Source organism: Protopterus annectens, chromosome 15.part0 (assembly GCF_019279795.1).
Source record: "Protopterus annectens isolate FY-2018-M chromosome 15.part0, PAN1.0, whole genome shotgun sequence".
NCBI lineage: Eukaryota > Metazoa > Chordata > Ceratodontiformes > Protopteridae > Protopterus > Protopterus annectens.
The window spans coordinates 255667790-255690562 of record NC_056749.1 but is presented as its reverse complement, the minus strand read 5'-3'; the positions used below and the strand labels follow the sequence as shown (position 1 = coordinate 255690562).

Here is a 22773-nt window from a genome sequence, read left to right as displayed (position 1 = left end):
TCAAACTCTCCATTAGACTTACAACACTTAGCTTATGCTTCATCTTAAAAAAAGCCCATCAGTGAGTTGTTATGAATACTAAAGGTTGAACAGGTGTTCAGAATCTTTATTATAAGCTGACCAAACGTAATATCAATACAGTTCTTTCCCTGTACTTCAGCCAGTGCATTTTTTATGTGAAAGATTATAATGGGTGTAATAGGAAAGTTTTGTGTGTTTTCCCTTAGGGAGAGAGAATGACTGACAAGGAATGTGTGAACACTTGCCAACTCTATCCTTGCATTGATCTGTCTACTGGGTCATGGAGTATGAGACTGGGTCTGTTTTCTGGCCTTTGTATGTAGTTTTTTAATTTGGATATGTAGAATTTGTTGGTCGGGCACTGTAAATGTTTTTTTTTTTTTTTTGGCTTATGTATATTTACATTTATTATCTACTTTTTTGTAAGTTTAAAAGGGTACCTTGTAGTGGTTTATAGTCACCGTATTTTGTTAATAATTTTCTTATGTGACGATCCATTATAGTATTTTGTGTTTAAATAACTCATTTAACTGTTGTAGGCTACACACTCAAGTGTGATAGCCATTTCTGTGCATTTGAACTGTTTTTTTTTATTGTATCTGCTTTATTTTCTGAAAAAAAAAATATATACTTGTTTTCCCACCTTTCTAAGCTAGTGTCGTCCAGTTTTCAGGTTAGTGGAGAATTCAGGGCTGTGTTGCAAGTTTCTGTGTTTGCCCATACCTTACATGGATAGAAGGAAGTTTCTCCGCTCACCTGTGAGAGAGGGGAGCTTTGAGCAGCCTATCTATCTCTGGAGGAGTGGTTTCAGCCCAGAAATTAGTAGTTTATTGGCCATTTTGGGATAATTTCTATCTTTTTGTTTCCCTGCTATAAACCCCGCATTAGCGTGGTTTTGCGCACTGGTTATCTAGGATATAACTATTCCCGGCTCCACAAAGTCTACTCTTCAATTTTTCCCGTGGAACTAGACAAACTTTCAACGTAAGCACTCAAACCATTCACTTCTCAGCACGGCACTTGCTCAAAACTCATAGCAAGCACTAATAAACCTTAACACTAGACCCCCCCCCCCCCATACCGTAGAGAAGGACAAGGCTCTCTATTTGATCTTACCAGCCAGTCAGTAAAACAGCTCACTGTACCTATCCAGGCATGTCCAAAGGGCAGTTTCAGGTGTACTCTCCGGTCCAACTGGTGAATCTGGGCATTTTGAGGCAATGTTACAACTGCCTTATGTACACAGACAACCCTCTCCTCCTACCACCAAACAGTAATACATGCGAGAAATGCAGTTATACAGCCAAACTGGACGCTAAACTCTGTCAATCCAAGACTGGACCAGGCAGTCAAGAGGAGAAGGGAATTACTTGCATTACACCACTAGTTTCACATAGACCTATGAAACCAGCACCAGCAAAAAAACACACATAAATACACAAAAAGATGCTCGGAGGCTCTAAATAAAAATCTGCAAAAGCAACAGAGACCTCCAAAGCAGACATCCAAGCAACCTTCACCCCCAACACAAACCATGAAACACATACTTCACAAAACCAGTGTGCCATGCAATCACAGCCCTTAAGCCAAAATAACATACCCAACACAGTAGTAATAGGTGACTCTATAGTCAGGCACACCGACGTCCCACTCACTAAGCTGAACAAGGAGAAGGTTACTGTTAGCTGTCTGTCGGGCGCCAAGATCTGCCACATAACACAAGCACTCAGGTCACTCCAGAAAAGGTACAAATACGACTCTTGTCATTGTTGGTGTGAATAACCTGAGCCATACCTCCCTGGACTACATGAAAGAGACATGGAGGAGCTCTCTGATCATGTAGCCCAGGCCAGTATGACCCTGACCCTGAGTAGCATCCTGCCCTCACTAAGAATTATACCATGGTATAAAGAAAAAATTATCAGTTTCAACAATTGGCTAATCTTCTGGTGTCATTCAAAGGGGATACAGTGTCTGTCAGCATGGGATGACATGCTTGACAAGCCACGCTGCTTCGCTAGAGACAGCTTGCGCCTCTCATCCTTAGGCTTTCGAATACTGATCAAAGCTCTTGCCACCCCCATAGTGCTTTTTTTTAGGCAAGATCAAAAGCCAAACCCACCGCCGTAAATAACACAAGTAAGAAAAAACTGAGGGTAATGCTACTCAACGCCAGAAGTCTAAACCTCAAAATGTGTGCACTTGAGGCACTCCTCAGTATGTAAAAAATTGATATATGTGCTGTAACAGAAACCTGGTTTATGACTCCAGAGAGCACCCCAGCACTACCAGGCTACAACTCATACCATACATTTCGGCCACAAAACCTGAACCGAAATGCAAAAGGCGGGGCGTATCCATATTCATCAAGGATACCCACACCTCCAGGTTAATGGCACAGGACGATGCTCCAGAGATCATCCACGTGCAACTAACAATGGGCAGAACTGCAAATCAAATTATAGCTTGCTACAGATCATCCACCATGTCCCAGGACCCCCATACGACATTTCTGGAAACACTGGGAAACATAAAGGTCCTACCAAACACTTTGATACTGGGTGATTTCAATTACCCAAACATTAACTGGGAGAACTACTCAAGTACTAACTCCCTTGCCCAACAATTCCTAGAATTTATAAACTCAAACGCCCTGGATCAACTGGTCAACACCCCCACCAGAGGTGACAACATGTTGGACCTGGTCATCACCAACATAGACGACCTGTGTTCCACACCAGGGGTCATCCCCTCGCTGGTTATATCTGACCATAAACTAATCACTCTGGATATCAACATTCCACCCCCAACCCTGTCAAAGAAACCACTGTGAAAAACTTTTCAAAAGTAAACGTCACATTACTTAAACCCGAGGTGGAAAGTTTCAATTCCCCCATGCTAAAGTATAATGCTGTCCAAGCTGCAAAATCCTTTACTAATGCACTCTACAGGCACCTGCAAGAATGCATAGATCATGCTATCCCAAGCAAAACCAAGACTCACTTCTCCAATAAAAGGAAACCAGTTTGCTGGACTCCTGCCATAAACAAGCCTTGCAATAGAAGGAGGAAACTAGTACAGGAAAGAATAAAATCCCAAGAGGGGAAGACAACCCTGATCAGTATCAGCCAGAAACTACTATGCCTCATAAAATCATCCAAGGCTAGCTTCGAAAGAAAAATTGCCAAGGACTCCAAAGATAACCACAAGGCATTCTTTAGCTATGTCAAGAATCTAAGTGGCAATTCCCAGATCTGCTCGGAGTTAGTGCAGAATGGCACAAATACACTGAACCGACCGATATCGCAAACATCCTGGCAGACAGGTTCAGTACAAACTTCACCTCCCTCTCACCCCCAGAAGGGCCCATAACCATACCGGAAGAATGTAGTTCCCCCTGAAATCACAGACAGGTTAAAACAGCCCTCTCCAAAGCCAAAAACACAGCATCAATTGGACCGGATGGTGTCCCAGGCTGCGTCCTACATGAGCTCAAAGATGAACTAACTCCTCACTTAAACGCACTGTTCAAACTCAGCCTTTCCATAGGCTACATGCCCATATAGTGGCGCACAGAAACGGTTATTCCGCTTCACAAAGGTGGAGTCGCAACATACCCCGGGAGCTATCACCCTATAAGCCTGACTAGCTTGGTCTGCAAGGCTGTGGAGCCGCATCATCATGGATCACATTAACAGAGACATTGGGAACCTCCAAACACTGGAACTTCCCCAGTTTGGCTTTTTTAATGGCAGATCATGCCTCCTAAACCTGGTGGACTTATTTGAGACAGTTACCAAGGCTATAGACGAGGGAAAGGTGTTCCACACAGCCTACCTAGAACTCGCAAAGGCCTTTGGCACCATTCCGCATTCTGGTATTATAGACAAGCTCACCAGCCTGAACATAAACCCCTGCATCATGAGATGGGTTGCCAACTGGCTCACGGACAGAACCCACATGGTAAGAGTTGCGGGAGCTAGGTCTGACTCTAAACTGTTTACAAGTGGCTTTCCCCCTTGGCTCATTCGTAGGATCCCTCCTGTTCGGCATAAACTTCTCAGAGGTAGAGGCAAGCACAGTAGGACTATGGCTGACCATGTTTGCACACTACTGCAAACTAGGGGCTATAATTGACTCTCTGGCTGACACAAACATCCTCCAAAAGGGTCTCACGAAGACAGGTATCTAGTGTCAAAACCATGGCTTCAAGCTAAATGCCAAAAAGTGCATAGTCATCCCCTTTGTAAAAAACAAAGTATCCACAAACTACCACATAGGTGGTAGCCCCCTAAATATGGAAGATGAAATAAGGGATCTGGGGAACCAAGTAGGTACTAATCTCTCCTTTGATAATCACATTGCTAAAGTGGTTAGAAAATGCTTCTATGTGGCCCACCTAATCACAAAAGGGTTTGCATGCAGATGAAAAGAGGTCATTGTGGCCCGCTACGCATCACTCATCAGACCCGTCATAAGAGTAAAAACGCCCCATTTGGGATGTACCTTACAAGACACCTGCAACAGCTGGAAAGACCATAGAAGTACCTCACCAAGAGGATCACTGGCCTCAAACAGATGCCCTATGCAGCTCGACTGAAGAAACTCCAGCTGTACTTTGCTGCATACCGCCTACTCAGAGGTGATATCTGCTGACATACAAGGCTATGTCCAACCCAGAATTGATGGTCATGGGTCATGCTCCACTTAAAGAAAACCATATCCCCTCGAGCCAGATGCTCTAGGGATCTAATCATCACCACAACAATAAATAGGACATGCTGGAGTGATAGATTCCTGTCCCAGTGACTTCCCATGCTCTGGAACAAGATTCCAGTTTACATTAGGCAGAGCTCCTCACTAACACTCTTCAAGAGAAACCTTTACTAGTGGATGGGAAGCAGGAAGTTTACCCCGGGGATCACTTCAGTGACTCTGCTGGACAGAGGCACAGGGAACTAATCTAAGGGGGCGGCGAAAGCCAGCACATTCCGGCTAGGCTTATAAATGCCTTTGGGCAGATAGCCTAGTACCTACCTATGAACCTAAGCCTTTTTTTTAAAATGGTGTAAACCTTTGGTAGTAGTACTGTAGGAAATGTGTTCAGGTGAACGTAAGACACTTATTATGAGGGTTTGGTTACAGGGTTTTGCTTCTGTATTTTTAGGACCATGACAGAAGGGTAGTGTTATTTATTTCCAGGTATTTCATGTGTAGGGATGAGGATATTTTTAACGGATTTTTATGAGTGCTATGTAGTAATTTAGCGGTACATCAGAGATACTAAGTAAATTAATGTGTCTCGACCTCAGTGATGCCGGATTTGTTTGCATTTCAAACAGGATTTGTGTTATACTTGAGAGATATGCAGTAATGAGTTTTTGTTTTCGCTTTTTTCAGGAAATTATTTTGCAGTAACCAGTTTTTGTGAGGTCTATGCAGCTCCCTATAGCAGGATAATAAGTTTGGTAGATGTCACATTAAAACAGTAGACTTCACAGTGTGTATGCTGTTAAAGATAGTACAAGTCGAGGCATAAAATTGGCAATATTCGTATCAATAGAGTGTGTGTGTTTAGTGCAAATGAGACATGTACACATCCTGTAATGATTTGTGATCATGCTTTATTAGAATGTCATTTGGATGCTTTTGTACCTCATCTGTGGAGAGAGATTGGTGTTTCCCTATGTATTATTTAAAACAGAAAAATATTGTAAAAGTAGTGTAATCAGGTAATTCAAAATAAGGTGACTCAACCTGATATTCAACAGTGGTCTTTGTTGACTGACTGGAAGTAGTTTAAACAGGAAATAAGATGTGAAATTGTAGTCAGCTTTTGTGTGTGCCTGTAAGATTAGGGAAATACTAAAGGTGCCGCATGCTGCATAATCTCTAGTGGAAGATCTGTTTCTTTTTTTGGTTGTTTGTTAAAAGGCTACCCCCGCTGGACACAGGTATCCCTTTTCAGGTGTGATCCTGAAGCACTGTATGGTTAAGTGGGTTACAGGTCACATCTGTTCTTCTTTGACAGTGCATCTCAGTTTACAATGAATTGTGAGTTAATTAATGACATTGGTAACCTAAAATTCACCTAGACCAAGTAGAAGACCAGGTGCTATTTCCAGAACTGCTGAAAAAAGCACAAGGTCTTTACCTATCATTTTTTCTTTACAGAGCAACACATTTTGGGAGAGGTTACAGCTAGAACTAGTGGGAATCTGACGTTGTACCACAGTGCCTCAACAGTCTTCTTTAATGTTTGTGAACTCCCTGACCAGAGTGCTACAGTTGCTACTGTGTGGGAGAAGAAGACAGAGGGATTCTGTGTCCTTCAGCAAGTGACATCATAAAGGACTCTGATTCAGTATGCTTGCATTTGAAAAAGGATGTGTGTTTCATAGGTTTGTAGGTTAGTACTAGGCTAACTGCCCTTATGGGTCGTTTTAAGCCTAGCCAAGTTACCTCTTGTAAGAATCAAACCGTGCACCTAGTGTCTGTAAGGTAAACACCTTAACCATTATGCCACCCTCCCACAAAAATCTGGACATTCTGTGAAAATCTGGACAGTTGAGAGGTATGCTCAGCATGTTTTTTGGAGGTTGGAGGAACCCACAGAGACACGGGAGAACATGCAAACCCCTCTAACAGGCATTGGCCACAGGTCAGAATTGAATCTTGTACCTTGTGCTGTGCATACAAGTTGAAGATCTTAACCAGTATGCCGACTGGTCTTTTTTCATGGACTCGATGTATTGATTGTGCCTGCTAGATTTAAAATTAATGACACTTTAATCATTACTTATGCTTTGCCATGTGTCTTTTTCCCAGGAAATTTGAAAGAAATGAGCTAGAGCCATGGGTTTCCCAAGGTGGCAGAAACCTTAACTTGTCTAAGGATCTTCCTTCCCACATTAGAGTTATTTCCACTTCAGGTTCCTGTCTCCTGTCTGCCTACATTAGACTGCAAAACGAGGAGAAATTCTTTTAACCACTTTTGCAAAGTCATCTGGACCAGAGTTGGTCTCGAAGCCCAGTATAGGTTAAAGTTTACTCTTGACCACTCCAAACTTTAGCAGTTACCTTCAGAGATTTTACAGAAGATCTGGAGAGAGAATAAGCTCTTCAACTTTTTTTCACTTTGGAGAGTGAGTGCATTTTCAAAGCTCAATGGCTCTCCACACAGTTAATTATATGAAGATTCGGTCAGAGCAATTTGTAATTAATATCATAATTATTATGTTTAAGTGTGATGCAGCTGCTGAATGCAGTATCCTGTCATTAAGTGCCTGATATTGTGTACTAATCTCCATGTAACTTCTGAAATACCCAGGGCACAAATTAAAGCCATTAAGTCAGGTTTTACTTTGTTGTGAGGACAAGTGTTGAACATGCAAGCTGCTTTTTCATATAGTGCCCTTAGAAAAGCACTTATGGCAGCCAAAGATGCGGAGTTGTAATGTTTGTGAGACGATTTGCCATGAGAAAGAGGATTCATAATGTGCAGATGCAGAATGATTTGCAGGTTTGCGCAGAATGTAGCTCAATTGTTTCTGCATTACAATGGACCACTGGCTTTTTGAAACAGTTAAGGTAATTATTGTGAGAAAGATGTTTTGCTAATCAAGAGGGTGAAAATGGAGGCTGGCCGAATACTCCAGGAATACACGATAATTGTATCTCATTGAGTTAGGATGATTTATTAGGGAAAATAGTTCAGTGTAATGAATGTATGTCTGTAGTTACACATTGTATAGGCTTGTTTGCTCAGTGATATAGTACCACAGTTCTCAGTATTTCTACACTAGTTTTCAGGATCTACTACAAGTTCTTGCTTGCTAGTATCTCACAACACTCTTGCTGTCACTTACTTTAAATGACAAGTGCTCTAGCTCCCACTAGCCCAATCTTATTTAATTACCTTGTCCTCCCAAAACCTGATCCTGTGAAACTGTATAGACCTAACTCAAATCCTAAACTTCCACTCTGTTCATAACCCCTAGCTTGAGTTTTCACTCCCTAACACTTAGTCTGGAACTCCATTCGTCCTTCCTAAATTTAAATTTCCACTCCCCCATTTAACCCTAAAGTCCTGGAGTGCTCTGTAACCCTAAAACTCTACTCCCCGATCATTCCCTAACATTAAACTCTCCCTGTTGCTTCCTAACCCTAAATCTTTGGATTGCTTCCTAATGCTAAATTCCCTTTCTGCAACTTAACCCAAAAACTCTTGTCCTATTCCCTAAAGTTAAGTCCTCCTCTCTGTTGTTGCCTGAAACCTTAAGCTATACTCCCTTTCCCTCCCCATTACTGGTGCACCTATCTTGCTGGAACTCAGTGTGATGTTCTTCGTGTTTCTGTTGCAGTCATCACACTTGGGTTATCTGGTAGCCCTCAGTTGGCCCGAATACCAGAGTCTTAGGATTTCTGCGTAGGATGCCGTCGCCTCTTCCAAGACGTCAGGTCATCAGGGGTATAAAACATGCAGCTGACGCCATTACATCAGCTTTTCTTCCCGTGTGGGAGCCCAAAGCAGAAGCAGTTCACAGGTGCCAGTCGGTTGTTACCTGAAATTTTCATTTTTCGAGTTTCAAACCTGAAGTCTTCTAAAGCTAAGTACTCCATTGAGGATTCTTTTTTTCTTGCTCTAACTGATGTCAGAAAAAGTTAACAATTGTCTTGCCTGTGGAAAGCAAATACCCCACAGAGATTTTCATTCTTACTGCGTCACCTGTTTAGGCCCAGACCACGACATCCCTCGCTGTCGGTTTTGTGCCTTGTTTAACCCCCAAACTATTCATCATCAGGCTATCTTTGTTGCTAAATTCTTTTGCTCTCGTTCTCCGTATTCCGAAATGGCTTCGGTAAGCCATCCAACTACCAATCTCCAGAAAAAACGTAAGGATAAAGACAGAGACAGACCACATAGGTCTAAAACTGCCGACGACACTTCTGTTAAGCTAGTCGCCAGTTTGATGGTACTCAGTGAGGTGCCTTCGCAGCCCCTGATGCCCATTTCTACAGATTCACAGGCCTCTGCTGAGACCCATTTGGAGTCCAGTGTGCCGCAAGATGCTTTTTCGATTATGGAACCTGCGGATGTCTCTACCTTAGATGGGTCCGGAGCCGCTGTGCAGGCACCGGCTTCTGTGGGTGTATTCTGACTTTCCGATGTTTGTATTAAACTGACTACTTAATTTCAGACAAAAACGACCGAGTTTCTCAGGGCCAGAACTCGCACTACGCCTCGAAAACCGATGACCAAAGCGCATGCTCAAGCTCCCATGCCACAGAAACAAATGCTTAGAATGGCTGAAGACCTTATAACTCTTAATTAGCAGAAGCCAGCCTTCCCCCTCTAAAAGACAAAAGAATTGATTTCCCTTCTGAATCAACAGACCATGAGTCTGATGACTCTGAGCCCTCTGATTACTAGGACAAACTTTTATCTACCTATGAGGATTCAAATGCAGAGGATTCCAGTCCCTCTGCCTCCCCTCCAGAGGACTTTTCTTTTGGTGAAACCTTGCATACCTTAAGAGACCATTTCCCCTGGGAATGCCAGGACTACCCACAGTCCAAAAAGAGACTCAGAGAATTTTTAGACTTGCCTCAATACAGGCCTTTAGCTATACCCCTGTCCTGGATATTGTAGATGATGTTTTCATGGAATCCAGTCTTACTCCTGATACTTTACCACCAGCTCCTAGAAAGCCTGACAGGTACTACAGGGTACCTGACTCTCACAAATTTCTCTTTAAGAATCCCACTGTGGATCCAGAGACCATTTCCCAGGGACCTAAAGGTATTAAGGCTACTACAGCCATAAATCCTACCCCTTCGGACAGGGATTCGAGGGCTTTGGACAGATGGGGCAAGAAGGTATATACCTCTGCAACTCTTGCCATCAGGGCTTTAAATTGCCAGTTTCACATGTTGAAGTACCAGCAGCATATTATGGAACTAATTAAACAAAAAATGTTGTTGCTTTCAGATTTTGCAGAAAATAAAGTTTTACAAGAGTTACTGCATTCTGCAAACCAAGTCAGTAAACATACTTTGCAATGTGGTTTTGATGCCTTAGAGGCATCTTGCAGGGCTGCTGTCACTGGGTCTGTACTGAGAAGACATGCCTGGCTAAAGGAACAAATCTTGCCAGACCATGTCAAAGCAAAATTATTAGATGCTCCATTAAACCAGGAACATTTGTTTGGTGCAAAAGTGGAAGAGGTTCTTAAAAAGATGGAGGAAAAAGCTAAATCTATGCAAACTGTTAAAGATTTCTTACAGGTACAGCCACCTAGATTCAGTAGGCATTGGCCTTCAAAAAACTGGTCCTTTCCAGTCCCTACCAGGTCTTCTCAGCCCAAACCCAGGGGCAACAGACCACCGAGGCTACAGTCTCAGGGTACACAGAGATCTAAACAATCGAGTATTCCCCCCTCAAAAACAGGGAGTGGTAAGCCACCCCCTTATGGAAAAAATTCACAATGACTTGTCTATCATCCTTCTCAGCCATGCCCAAGTACTTGCAAGAAGAAGGAAAACTCGCCCCGCATGCAAAAAACTGGATGTCCATTACCCAGGACCGATGGGTACTAAACATTGTATCCCAGGGATACAGATTCTACTTCCACTTGCTGCCAACTTCAAGCGGGTTGCCAGACCTTCTTCCAAACCAGTGGGCGGAGGCTCAAAAGCAAGTACTTTCTCTTCTCAGTATCAGGGCTATTCAGCCTGTTCCAATAGAGCAAAGAGGACAGGGTTTCTACTCCAGACTGTTCCTGGTGCCCAGAAAAGAGGGCTCTTGGTGCCCTCTCCTGGACCTGTCCATTCTTAACACCTTTCTGGTGGTCCCAAAGTTCAAAATGCTTACACTGCAACAGCTGCTTCCTATGCTAGCCAAGGACTCCTGGCTAGTCACACTAGACCTAAAAGAAGCTTATCTGCATATCCCCATAAAGGAATCTTGCAGGAAACATCTAAGTTTCAGGGCAGGCTCTATGCACTATCAGTTCCTTGCACTTCCCTTTGGCTTATCTACTCCGCACAGGTTATTCACAAAGTGCCTGGCTCCAGGCATTGCATACTGCAGGCAGAGAAATATACAAATGTATCCATTCTTGGACGATTACCTGATTCAGGCGGACAGTCAGGAATTGCTACTTCAGCACCTGGCATTTGTAAAGAAACTTCTAATTTCGCTGGGGTACACCGTCAACGAAAATAAATCACATCTGTTGCCCAACCAAAAGATTGTATTCCTGGGAGCAAGCTTGAACAGAACTTCCCAGATTGCATTCCTTACTCCAGAAAAGCAGGTTTATTTGACAAACTACTTCAAAGTAATGGCTACCAGAACCCAGCTGTCTGCAAGAAAAATACTGCAAGCCCTAGGGTTCATGGCCTCATGCATTCTTCTAATTCATTATGCAAGACTGCATATGAGGAAACGTCAGTGGTACTTAAAAGGTCTCTGGTGCCAACATTCTCCGGACCTGGAAACAATTATTCCTATCATTCCTTGTCTAAGAGCAGAGTTCCTTTGGTGGGTAGAGGCTTGCAACCACAATAAGGGACTCTCTTTCACTTAACCCCTTGCCGTCAAAACCCTGACAACAGATGCATCAAACTATGCATGGGGGGCTCACATGGCTGGCAAATGCATTCAGTGCAAATGGAGCCCAGGACAAATTCACCTACATATCAATCAAAAAGAAATGTTAGCTGTACAGAATGCTCTGACAGCCTTCAAAAACCTTATCCTTCCAGCACAACTCTTGATAAAGACAGACAACACCACAGTTATGTGGTACATAAACAAGCAGGGGTGAACTCATTCCTACCCACTCTGCAGGTTAGCCATGGCCCTGTGGAACACAGTCTTGAGCAACCAAGTGTACCTGCAAGCTCAGTTCCTACCAGGCAAACAAAATTCACTGGCAGATGACTTAAGCCGAAATCTACTGGACCCACACGAGTGGAAACTGGAATCCAACTCATTCAAACGTCTAACCCACAGGTGGGGGACACCAGAGGTGGACCTCTTTGCTTCCCCCCAAAAACCATCAATTGAGCAAATTTTGCACCAGAAATCCCCACAGCCAAGCATGGAAAGAGGATGCCCTTTCCTTTACATGGGAAACCTCTCAATTTATGCATTTCCCTCTCTGCCCCCCCCTCTCAAAAGTACTACTCAAAATCAAATAGGACAAACCAAGGACAATCCTTATTGCCCTGGACTGGCCCCGCCAGCACTGGTACCCACTCCTATGCAGTCTGGCAGCAGTGCCACCTACATCAGAACCCCTCCATGCTGTCCCAGCAGGAGGGACAGATTTTGCAACCTCATCTGCAAACCCTGAACCTTATAGCCTGGCTTATTCCCTTATTCCTTATACCCTCAGCAAACAGGTGCTGGACATCATCCTTGAGGCCAGATGGCCTAGTACTAGGAAATCGTAATCAGAAAAATGGAAAGATACTGTTCTTTGAGCCAGTCTCAAGGAAAGGACACTGCCATGCCCTCCTTACCTCAAATCCTAGATTACCTAGCAGAGCTGCTCCACAAAGGCTTATCCTTTTCTTCTATTAAGAATCATGCCTCAGCCATCTCAACTCATTATAATACTGAGCCACCTCTCTTTTCTTGCCCTCTGGTCAAACAGTTCCTGAGAGGAGCTAACAATTTACGACCCCCGAGGAGAGCGCCTACCCCTGCCTGGGACCTTAACTTTGTACTAGAGAAGCTCACGCTTCCTCCTTTTGAGCCTGTTGCTACAGCGCAGTTAAAATTCCTCTCTTGGAAAACAGCCTTACTTCTAGCCATCACTTCAGCAAGAAGTGTGTCTGAGTTACAGGCACTAATGGCTGTGGAACCCTTCATTATTTTGCATGCTGACAGGGTTTCAGTCAGGGCTAACTCCATCTTTTTATGCCCAAGGTGTAATCCAGTGTGACTCTAAACCAATCCATCCGTTTACCAACCTTTTTCCGTAATCCTCAGAATAAAGGGGAAAGGATCCTGTACTCCTTGGACGTGCACAGACAACTCAGGTTCTACCTTGACAGGACTAAACCTTTCAGAAAATCTGACCAGCTGCTAGTCAACTTTGCTACAGGGGCAGAGAGCAAGGCCATTTCAAAGCAAACCATTTCCAAATGAATAGCACACTGCATCCATTTCTGCTACAAGCACCATGGAAAACCTACCCCACAGGGGATCAGAATTCATTCCACTAGGGCTACCTCAACCTCTACAGCATTTCTTAGGGGAGTCCCTACCAGGGACATCCTGGAAGCTGCAACCTGGAGTTCTGTACACACCTTCACCAAGCATTACCACTTACCTGTCTTTTCTAAATCCAGAGCTGGATTTGCCACAGCAGTTTTACAAGGCCTGCTAGCCAGCCCTACTATTTCTTGACTGCCTCTACCCTTCCTCAGCTTTGGGAATCAACTCAAGTTTGATGACTGCAACAGTGAAAGACGAAGACCATAGTACAGTTGTGTACACTTACCGTAAATGCAGATGTTCGGGTTTATTTACTGTTGCAGTCCTGGTTACCCTCCCTCCAGCCCCCTGATTCTTCTATGCTTTCTACCTATCCTCCTTTGGGCCATATGTTATGGCTATGGTATTTACTTTTTACTGGACATTGTGATCTGTAGTGAGAGTAGGGAACAGTTGGAGGAGACCCTGGAGAGATGGAGATATGCTCTAGAGAGAAGAGGAATGAAGGTCAGCAGGACTAAGGCAGAATATGTGTGTGTGAATGAGAGGGAGGATAGAGGAATATTGAGGATGTAAGGAGTAGAGGTGGCGAAGGTGGATGAGTTTAATTACTTGGGCTCAATTATTCAGAATAATTGTGAGTGTTGAAGAGAGGTGAAGAAGAGAGTACAGGCAGGATGGAGTGTGTGGAGAAGAGTGTCAGGAGTGATTTGTGACAGACGAGTACCAGTAAGAGTGAAAGGGAAGGTCTACAAGAGAGTAGTGAGACCAGCTATTTTATATGGGTTGGAGACAGTGGCATTGACAAAAAGGCAGGAGTTAGAGCTGGATGTGGCAGAGTTAAAGATGTTAAGATTTGCACTGGGTGTGACGAGGGTGGACAGGATTAGGAATAAGTGTATTAGAGGGTCAGCCCAGGTTGGAAGGTTTGGAGACAAAGCCAGAGCGGCAAGATTACGTTGGTTTGGACATGTGCTGAGGAGGGATGCTGAGTATATTGGGAAAAAGATGGTAAGGATGAAGCTACCAGGTAACAGGAAAAGAGGAAGGCCTAAAATAAGGTTTATGGATGTGGTGAGAGAGGACATGCAGGTGGTTGTTGTGACAGAGCAAGATGCAGAGGACAGGAAGAAGTGGAAATAGATGATCCGCTGTGGCGACCCCTAATGGGAACAGCCGAAAGAAGATGATGATTTACTTTTTACTGGAGGCGTTCCACGCCATGTAATTGCTTCCTATTTTGGGGGCTCCTGACATTTGGAGTAAGAAAAACTGATGTAGTGGTGTCGGCTGCATGTTTTATACCCCTGACGACCTGACGTCATGGATGAGGAGACAGCATCTGACGCAGAAATCCCAAGACTCTAATATTTGGGCTGACTGAGGGCTACCTGCAGGCAGATAACCCAAGTGTGATGACTGCAAAAGTGAATACACTCAAACATCTACATTTATGCTAAGTGTACACAGCTGTACTTTTTAGGTAAGATGTGGCAGCCATGCAGAGTGAATGTGGAGCTGCGGCACCCTTGCCTGAACTTTCTGTGCAGTATATACAATGTCATCAGGTGTTGATGTCTGCAGAACATGCCTCTAAACTGTCTAGATTTTTGCAGAATGTCCAGATTTTTACTTCATATTTTTGGTTTGTTCCATGTAAGATTTGCAGTTTTATGGTAAATCATTGAGGACTTAAATCCCTAAATAATGACTTACATTTTGAATTTCATACTTTGTATCCTTCAGAAAATGCATGCTAACACAAATTGTTATTTTAGCAATTTTCTAAGTTTATAAGAGCAATATTTAAAAAATCTGTCTGTTATTTTTAGGCCTTTATCCACCCCATTATTTAAGGCTTTGTCCATGTTTCTTGCTCAAAAGGGTTGAGAGGCATGGTGTGGAGAAATACATGTTATGGTTGCCCCATTGCTAACTTTAAAGGAAAACACCACTCTTTCCTACAGTGTAGCACAACCTTAGGTTGCTTTTCTCCTTACAGTATGGTTCAGGTATCATTTATCTACCAGAAATATGTGTGTACTTTGAAATTTTCATTTCCTTTCCTTGGAATCAAAAAAAAAAAAAAAACACGCACTTTTCTAAGCTTAACTTTTCGCATACATGGCAGAAGAATTTGTCTTTGCCTGCATGACATGGTACAGACACTGGGGAGTGTGTAGTTCTCCTGTTTTCCACAGTGTTTATTGTAGAGAGGAAGAGAAACAGTGTCCCCTGCACTTAGTTGATAGGGTTGCCACCTGTCTCTCTTTCTGCAATGCTGATTTGGGCATTTCTGTCCATGTGGAGTGGCATGAAAAAAGGCAAATTTCATGATATTTTACAAGGAAAAATGTTTTTAACTTTTCTTTAAATGTCACAGAAAGCTGCAGTGCAAAATTTACATTGTCTTAATATCATATAACGTAAACAGATGTAATCCAGAGGGATCAAGTGAAGTCTGGTATCCCACCTGTGACACAGAGGGTAACAGGACTAACAAGAAACAGGGTATAAAGGATTAGTCCAGATAAATTCACTTTAGCTAGTAGATCTAGGCGACTGTCTCTCTGATACCCTCCATGTGTGAGGAATAAAGACACCTTGTTGAAGTTTCCAGTAGTTTATTCAGTTAAGTAGGTAGATAATAAACTACTGGAAACTTCAACAAGGTGTCGTTATTCCTCCTACTTTGGGCATCTAAAAATATTGTAGCCCAATAACTGTCAAAATATTTTGTAGAGCAATCCACTTGTAGGTGGTATTTTCTATAACTACAGCTATTTTATAGCAAGTGTTTAGTCTTACACTCAGAACTACTAATTTGTCATGCTCAACAATTATGGTTTTGATTGCGCTAGTAATGCTGCATTGTAACCAATCAAGGGGTAGCAATGCAACCGAAATGGGAAAATACAATGTGCAAGGGTGTTTGTGCTTCAGTTTAAATAATATGCTACCACAAATTCAAGAACAGATAGTTGTTTTTTTGTGCTTGTAAAATACATTTCGAGTAAAAATAGCAAGTACATTATCACATTTCTCCAGCATTCAGGATAAAATAAAATCTCCTTACTGCTGCAAGTAGTAGTCTGCTGAGTAGCAGAACAAGTTCTTTGAAGTGCTTGCAGTGCTTTGACACCTCAGGAAGAATGTGAGAGAGAATCTGTCAGTGCTCACAGGAGAACAGGAAGGAGGGATGGGCCTCCTTGAAACTGATTATATGTATAGATTTGCAATCGTGGAACTCCACGCATACCTGCTGACCTCACAAGACCCAAACGTAGTGAAAGTTTTGAAACATGAGGAGAATAAGTACAAGATGACTTTTCTGCTTAATCTAGCAGAAACTTATCGGCGTCAAGCAGGAATGGAAGTCAAACCAGAAGTAGATAAAAATCAGGCAGCAACTGAATGTGCCAAAAAAAAAGAAAAGAAAGCATATAAGGTGAAGGATCAGGTGAGAAGACAAGAAATGTGGAAAAGCATAAATATAGTTGCAAGTATAGAAAACTTCTGGAAGAAACTCGTGTTGATCAGGAATGAACACAGGAATGGTTTAGGAGAGGCAAATTCAAACCAAGAAATGAAAGGTTAATGTTGGTGGTTCAAGATAGTGGGCTGCGTACACGTTGGTTTATAATGTCCATTGAACATGCGGGAGAAACATACAAATGTAGGTTTTGCAAAACTGAATTGGAAACAGTTTCACACTTGGTTGCTGGTTGCGACATACTAATGGTAGAAGGGACTGTATACTGAAAGGCATAATAATGTGGCGAGACTGTTGCACTGGGGATTGTGCAAACATTATGGTGTTGAAGTGGCTGAAAAACACTGGAAACATGAGCCACAATGCATCATAGAAAATGATGAAGTTTACATTGCATGGGATCATCCATTACCAACAGTTCAAAAGATAGGTGGTAGAAAACTGGATAATAGTGGTCCAAGAAAAGAAGACAAGAGTAGCATTGATCATTGAAATTGCCACACCCAGTGATTACAGTGTCTTGCGTACAGAGAGAGACAAAGTCATAAAATATCAGGATCTGCAGGCATAAACGAGAGCAATGTGGAAGAAAGATACCCAGACAGTTTCAGTAGTAGTAGTAGGAGCAGCGGGTCTTATAACTACTGGCTTACATCAAAGATTGAAACAATACTAATTTCATGAACTAAAATCGTATTTCCATTCCTGTCATGGTATAAGAAACCCAAAAGACTTGGCGCAATTAAAAAAAGACTACAAAATGACAGTCCTTACAAAAGCATGTAATCCTTTGGCTGCAGTTTTAAAATTGTTCTGGATTGTTGAAAATAGACTGAGAAAATTGCCATTTAGGAAAAAAAATGCAAGCACTTCTGCTGCAGCAGGTGTATAGGATGCCTGTGACGCATTCCTTCCATTCTGTCTCAATGGACTAGGAATACAACTTCCTTATGTCTAACATGACTCAGATAAATGGGACTTGAGGTGGATTCTGGGAAGGGGGAAGGAAGCAAGCACTAAAAAAAGATCATGTTAATGTATAAGGCCCCACATCAGCCATTTTGTGGAAAAACATGATTTTATAAGAAGCACCTACATTTATTTTAATTCATTAAATAGAACAGAAAGCAAAGCTGCAGTGGGAAAAAAAACATTTTGAGCTCCAGTGTGGAGATCTCCTTTATTAATACATGGCTGGTTTACAGCTTGGGTAAGTTTTGCTGTACTTTGAAAGTGACAGACTTGATGAAGGTGTATTACAAGGATTTTAATTTTTTTCTTAAGTTCTGTTGATTTTAGCATAAATCAGAATGAGAAGATGCATAGTTCTTAACTTTATTGCATCTGTTCAATGAGCACCTCTACATTTAAAAAATAAGAAAACTTAACTGCATTTTTTAATTTTCTTTAATGTTGTTTCAGCAAGTAAGGGACTTGAATGATGGAAAAAGATTGGCAGTTATTTTTTCACATTTCTGAACTTAAGCTATTTGTTTTCAATTGCAAGTTGATTTGTAAATTGCAGTTTGCTGCATCATGTCAGCAGTTTAGCAACAGCAGGTTTATATTAGCAATTATCTTCCTGATTTTTGCCACACTTTAGCCAGTCATACTTTCTGTTTTGTTTCATTTTCCAAAAAAAAAATAATGTTAATACATCAAACTGTTAACCTTCTAAGTTGACTTTTGTGTTTTTGTTGCTTTATAGTGAGAGAAGACTAACTGAAAACATTGTACAAATATTTGAAAATAGTTTCACTTTAGTATATTTACATTGTACTTTGATGCAATCAATATATTTAGTTTAAAAACGGATATAAAAGATGTCTGTCAGTTGGTGGCTTGAGCTCTCTAAATTGGTCATGGTGTGACAGGAAGAATAACCATAGCAGGGCTAGCTCACCCGGTGGTATGAGCATTAGCTATAGATGATTGCCACTGTGAAAATTATGCCCCAACCCCATGCGCAAAAATGTGAAAAAGGGGTTGTGGGTGAATGGATGAAAAGGTGCCCATTAAGTACTTATTTTAATGCAGGTGATTGTGGAAGTTTACAGATAAAGTGAAAGTCAAATATTAGTGAATTTATGTAGCTTATGTAGCTTATCTTGCTGGTTATAGAATGTGCATAGTTTATAAATGACCTATTTTGGATGTGTTGCTATCATGAAAGAATATATTTGCTTTAGCCCTGTCATATCTTTTTTGCAGGAAAAGACAATCCAGGAGCAGAAGTGGAAAAAAACAGAAAGATGATGATAGCAACAATAGTGGTAGCAAGAGTGGCAACAACTCAAGTGAACGGGGCAGTGATAATGATGTGGAAGTTATTAAAGTATGGAATTCACGGTCTCGTGGAGGAAAGAGTGGAGAAGGAAAAACTGAAGAGAACTCTGGCATGCCTGTTGAACAGCCTGCACTACAGGAAGATGGTAAGTGTTTTTGTTTTTCTTACCAGCATTCTTGGAAAGTTTATCATAACTGTTAGGCAAAAAACGGTACTATGTCATCTCTTTAGAATATATTAATGTTCATATGTATGCTATGAGTTCTGTGTGTGTCTATAGATGTATACATTCACATACTCACACACAAACACGTGTCTTTGCATGTATAGGGAGGCGTTTATTATGTTGAAATGCAAATGGTTGATTTTAAGCATATTCTGTATGGTACCAAACTTCTTTGATAAATTTATGCAGAACACAAATGTAAATACTGTCTTTATTTCTGTTTTAATTTGTGTGCATGTATGTGTATGGATACATTTGTGTATGTGAGAACTATACAACAGTTAAGTTGCAGGCTTCCTTATATGTCAGTACTAGGGTAGTCCCAGAAGAGGAACCACACTTGCCCAGAATGGTGGAAGCCACATCCTGTTCTGTAAGAAAGAATGTGAACAGAAGGATAGAGTCATACATAATTGGTGCTTTATTTTATTACCATTGTTTTACATATAGTGTATATGGTTGTCAGCAACTTAATGTGCATCACTTACTGCTGAATTGTTTATATACTTTATAAACTGACTTAAATGTATTCCTCCTATATTCTTCCTTTTCTCGGCACTCGGGTTGTGGCTGAAAAGGGTCAGTAGAGCAGCCCACTCAACTAGTAAAATTGAAACAAATCAGTAAATAAATACATAGAAACTGTCTGGGCCAAGAGTAGAGACTGTTGGGAGAAGCCAGTTGGAAATTTAGTGGAAAATATTGTGGATCAGCAGTAAGACTCCTGTGGATCAATATGTAAAATTAGCTGGATTTGGTGCAAGATTATTTGGAACCTATGGTGGCTGCATAGGTAAGTTATACATTCTGATAATCGTAAGTGTGAGCACTGGAATAATGAGACTGAATTTGCAAAAATGGGGACTTGAGTATACTGAGTCTCTGAGATCACAATGTCTTGGAGTATTCCCTTTTCTGTGAGGTATGGGGATCTTGGATTTAGTACTTAAAAGTGTAGGGGGCTTCCCAGTATAGGTAGGCTTGCACCCCCCCCCTCCAAAAAGCAACTTTAAATGAGAAAAGGGATTGTCAGTATTATCCATTCTGTATTTTTTTTTTAATATGTGTAGGACTCTATGTCAGGGTTGCAGTAGGAAGTCGGGTACAGCCAGTATTATAAGACTTGTTTTGTTTTCAGTTTGTCTTTATACCCCACTGTAAATAGCACTGCACTTAGTGAATGGAATAGTTTCTCCAACCTGTTCACATAATAAACTGGTTGTCTTTAGTCAGGCATAGATTGGTCAGATAAGTACAGAACTTCAGTAACTGTGTGTTCCTGCCTACAAGTGCAAATGCTTAGGGAGTTAGATTTCCCCATATATAACATTGCTGTTGTCTGAGTATTACCACACCTATCTGCAGAGATTGGCTATTGAATATATGTGTGGTGAGAAACATTTATCTTTTTGATAAACTGTGATTTAGTAGGAGTCATCACCATGAGAATAAATGGAAGTGCTTTTAAGTCACTAACTCTAATAAAAATAAAGTTTAGACTTGTGTATTCTGAAGATGAGTGTGTATTGAAAGGGGGTTGGGGGACAACCCTACTAAAGACATACCAGTGACTTAATTCTTAAGTGAGTATTAAAAGAGTTGGAGGCTTTTGTCTTTGCCACATTCAACCAGACTTGGAAGCAGAGCCATAAACAGAAGCTAGATTCGTGAGTGAAGTATCTGGAAACAACTTTTTGTATGTTTCTATTAAAGTGTCGCAATTTAAGTTGCAGCCTGAGTTCACATAGATATATAAAAGGAAAAACAACCCCACAGCTAACAGATTGTATTATCATCATTGTGCAATACGCATATATTTTATTTAAAAAATGTTTACTCCAACATAACATATATTGTTAATTCCTGCCCTTTAGCCTTACTCCTCCTGCAGGTATTGTTTTCACAGATTCCATTATTTCTAAGAAATGTGCTCCTTCCTTTTTCTGTAGATCCCACCCCCAGTTCTTTGGTCTCCTTACAGTATTCAGAATTTCCATTACTGTTGATTTATATTTGATTTCTATTTTTAGTAATTGCTTTTTCCCCCACCAGTAGTTTTAAACTAGTAAAGCTGTAATATTTCTAAACCATTTATATTGTATATTCCAGCTCAAATGATGAGTTCCTTAGTTAATACCATTTGCTCCTCCAGCATTTCTGTCAGAGTACTCTCAAGGGAATTTTTAAAATCCCAAACCACAGGGTGTGGATCCAAAACAGGCACCGGGCAACTAAATGTTAAAAAATGTATTTGTTAGTTAGTTTAGCATTTTTGTCCCTTAAACTGGATCAGAACCATGTGGTTTGCTGTGTTTTGGAGTTCTAATTGTCATTAGCTGCTCAGAAAGGCTGTCATTTTGGCTTTCAGATTTTTTAAATCCACCAACTTGCTGTAGTTCCAAAAAACATGTTTCAAGTTTCCTGTCCCTTCCGCATCACACCTCCAACATTTGCTTTCTACCAGAGGAAAAACCTCTGAAGTCTACTCAGGGTATAAAAATGCCTATGAACACACGTCTGTGCAACAATTGTAAATCTGTTGAATTTTGTAGAATACTTGTGAGCCATACACATTTCTTCCCATTGTTCCTTTATAATTTACCTCTCTTTTGTGTTTTCCCAATTTTTTCCAACCACCTGAGATGATTCTTGGAGTTACCTTGCAATATTTTATACATCCTACGATTGATCCCTTTTTTAACAGTATCTTCTTTTCTAAACTCAGCCAAAAACTTTAGCAGAGCTGGTGTTCCACTTAGCTTGCTCCTATACCTTTCACATTGATGAGGAAATAGGGTCTCTAACCTAGAGTCCACACTCTTGCTTAGTCTCATCCCACTGTATTACCCTTCCCACCAGAAGAGTTATTTGCTTACAAAATCTTGGTTCCTTTTCAGCCTCCCCCATCTTGCCTGTTTCCTTTCTGCCATTAGCACACCTGAAGTTTCTAATTTTGCAGTGGTCTGTGAGATGTTGGCAGTTGTGGAGCCATCACATGTTTGCAGTCCTCCTGCTGGGTCTGATCCCCTTTTACCAGGTCTTTGTATGGTGGAGCGATCCGTACCAAGCCTTTTGGTGGGCTTTATCATTCCACAAAGAAACCTGTTACAGATTCTACTGTTTTGCTTTTGGGAGTGGAGGGGCCTCCTGTTCTCCTTTACGGCTTTAGAAATATGGTCTCTCCACACCTCTCCAGAGGAGCTTCTGCACATTATTCATTAGAGCAGATGACATTCTACACATAATGTAGAAATAAAATGTACTTCTGGTATTTTGACCGTGTACATAGACTGCTTAGGGTGTCTGACACTTCTTACTTAAACAAGAACTCATGCCACTTTTAGCATTTCATATTCCCTTGGACGTGAACCAGCTGGCAGTCTGAATCCTGTTCTAGTCCTCTCCTCGATTTACTACTGAGCATATATTTTTTTGAGTCTCCCAGATGTGGGGCGGTTTAGAGATTGAACTTTCTCTTCTTAAGAGGATGCAAACCTCTTTCTTTTTTTCTGCTC

General features: G+C 41.5%; 1 protein-coding gene across 1 annotated transcript in view; it reads left to right on the top strand.

Moving 5' to 3' along the window:
- The window catches only part of ATRX (ATRX chromatin remodeler), a 3779564-nt gene that overhangs the window by 3047817 nt on the left and 708974 nt on the right, over positions 1-22773 (top strand). Inside the window, exon 24 of the mRNA XM_044057254.1 lies at positions 18957-19177. Coding sequence (XP_043913189.1) covers positions 18957-19177 — 221 coding nt within the window. The remainder of the gene's footprint in view (positions 1-18956; positions 19178-22773) is intronic.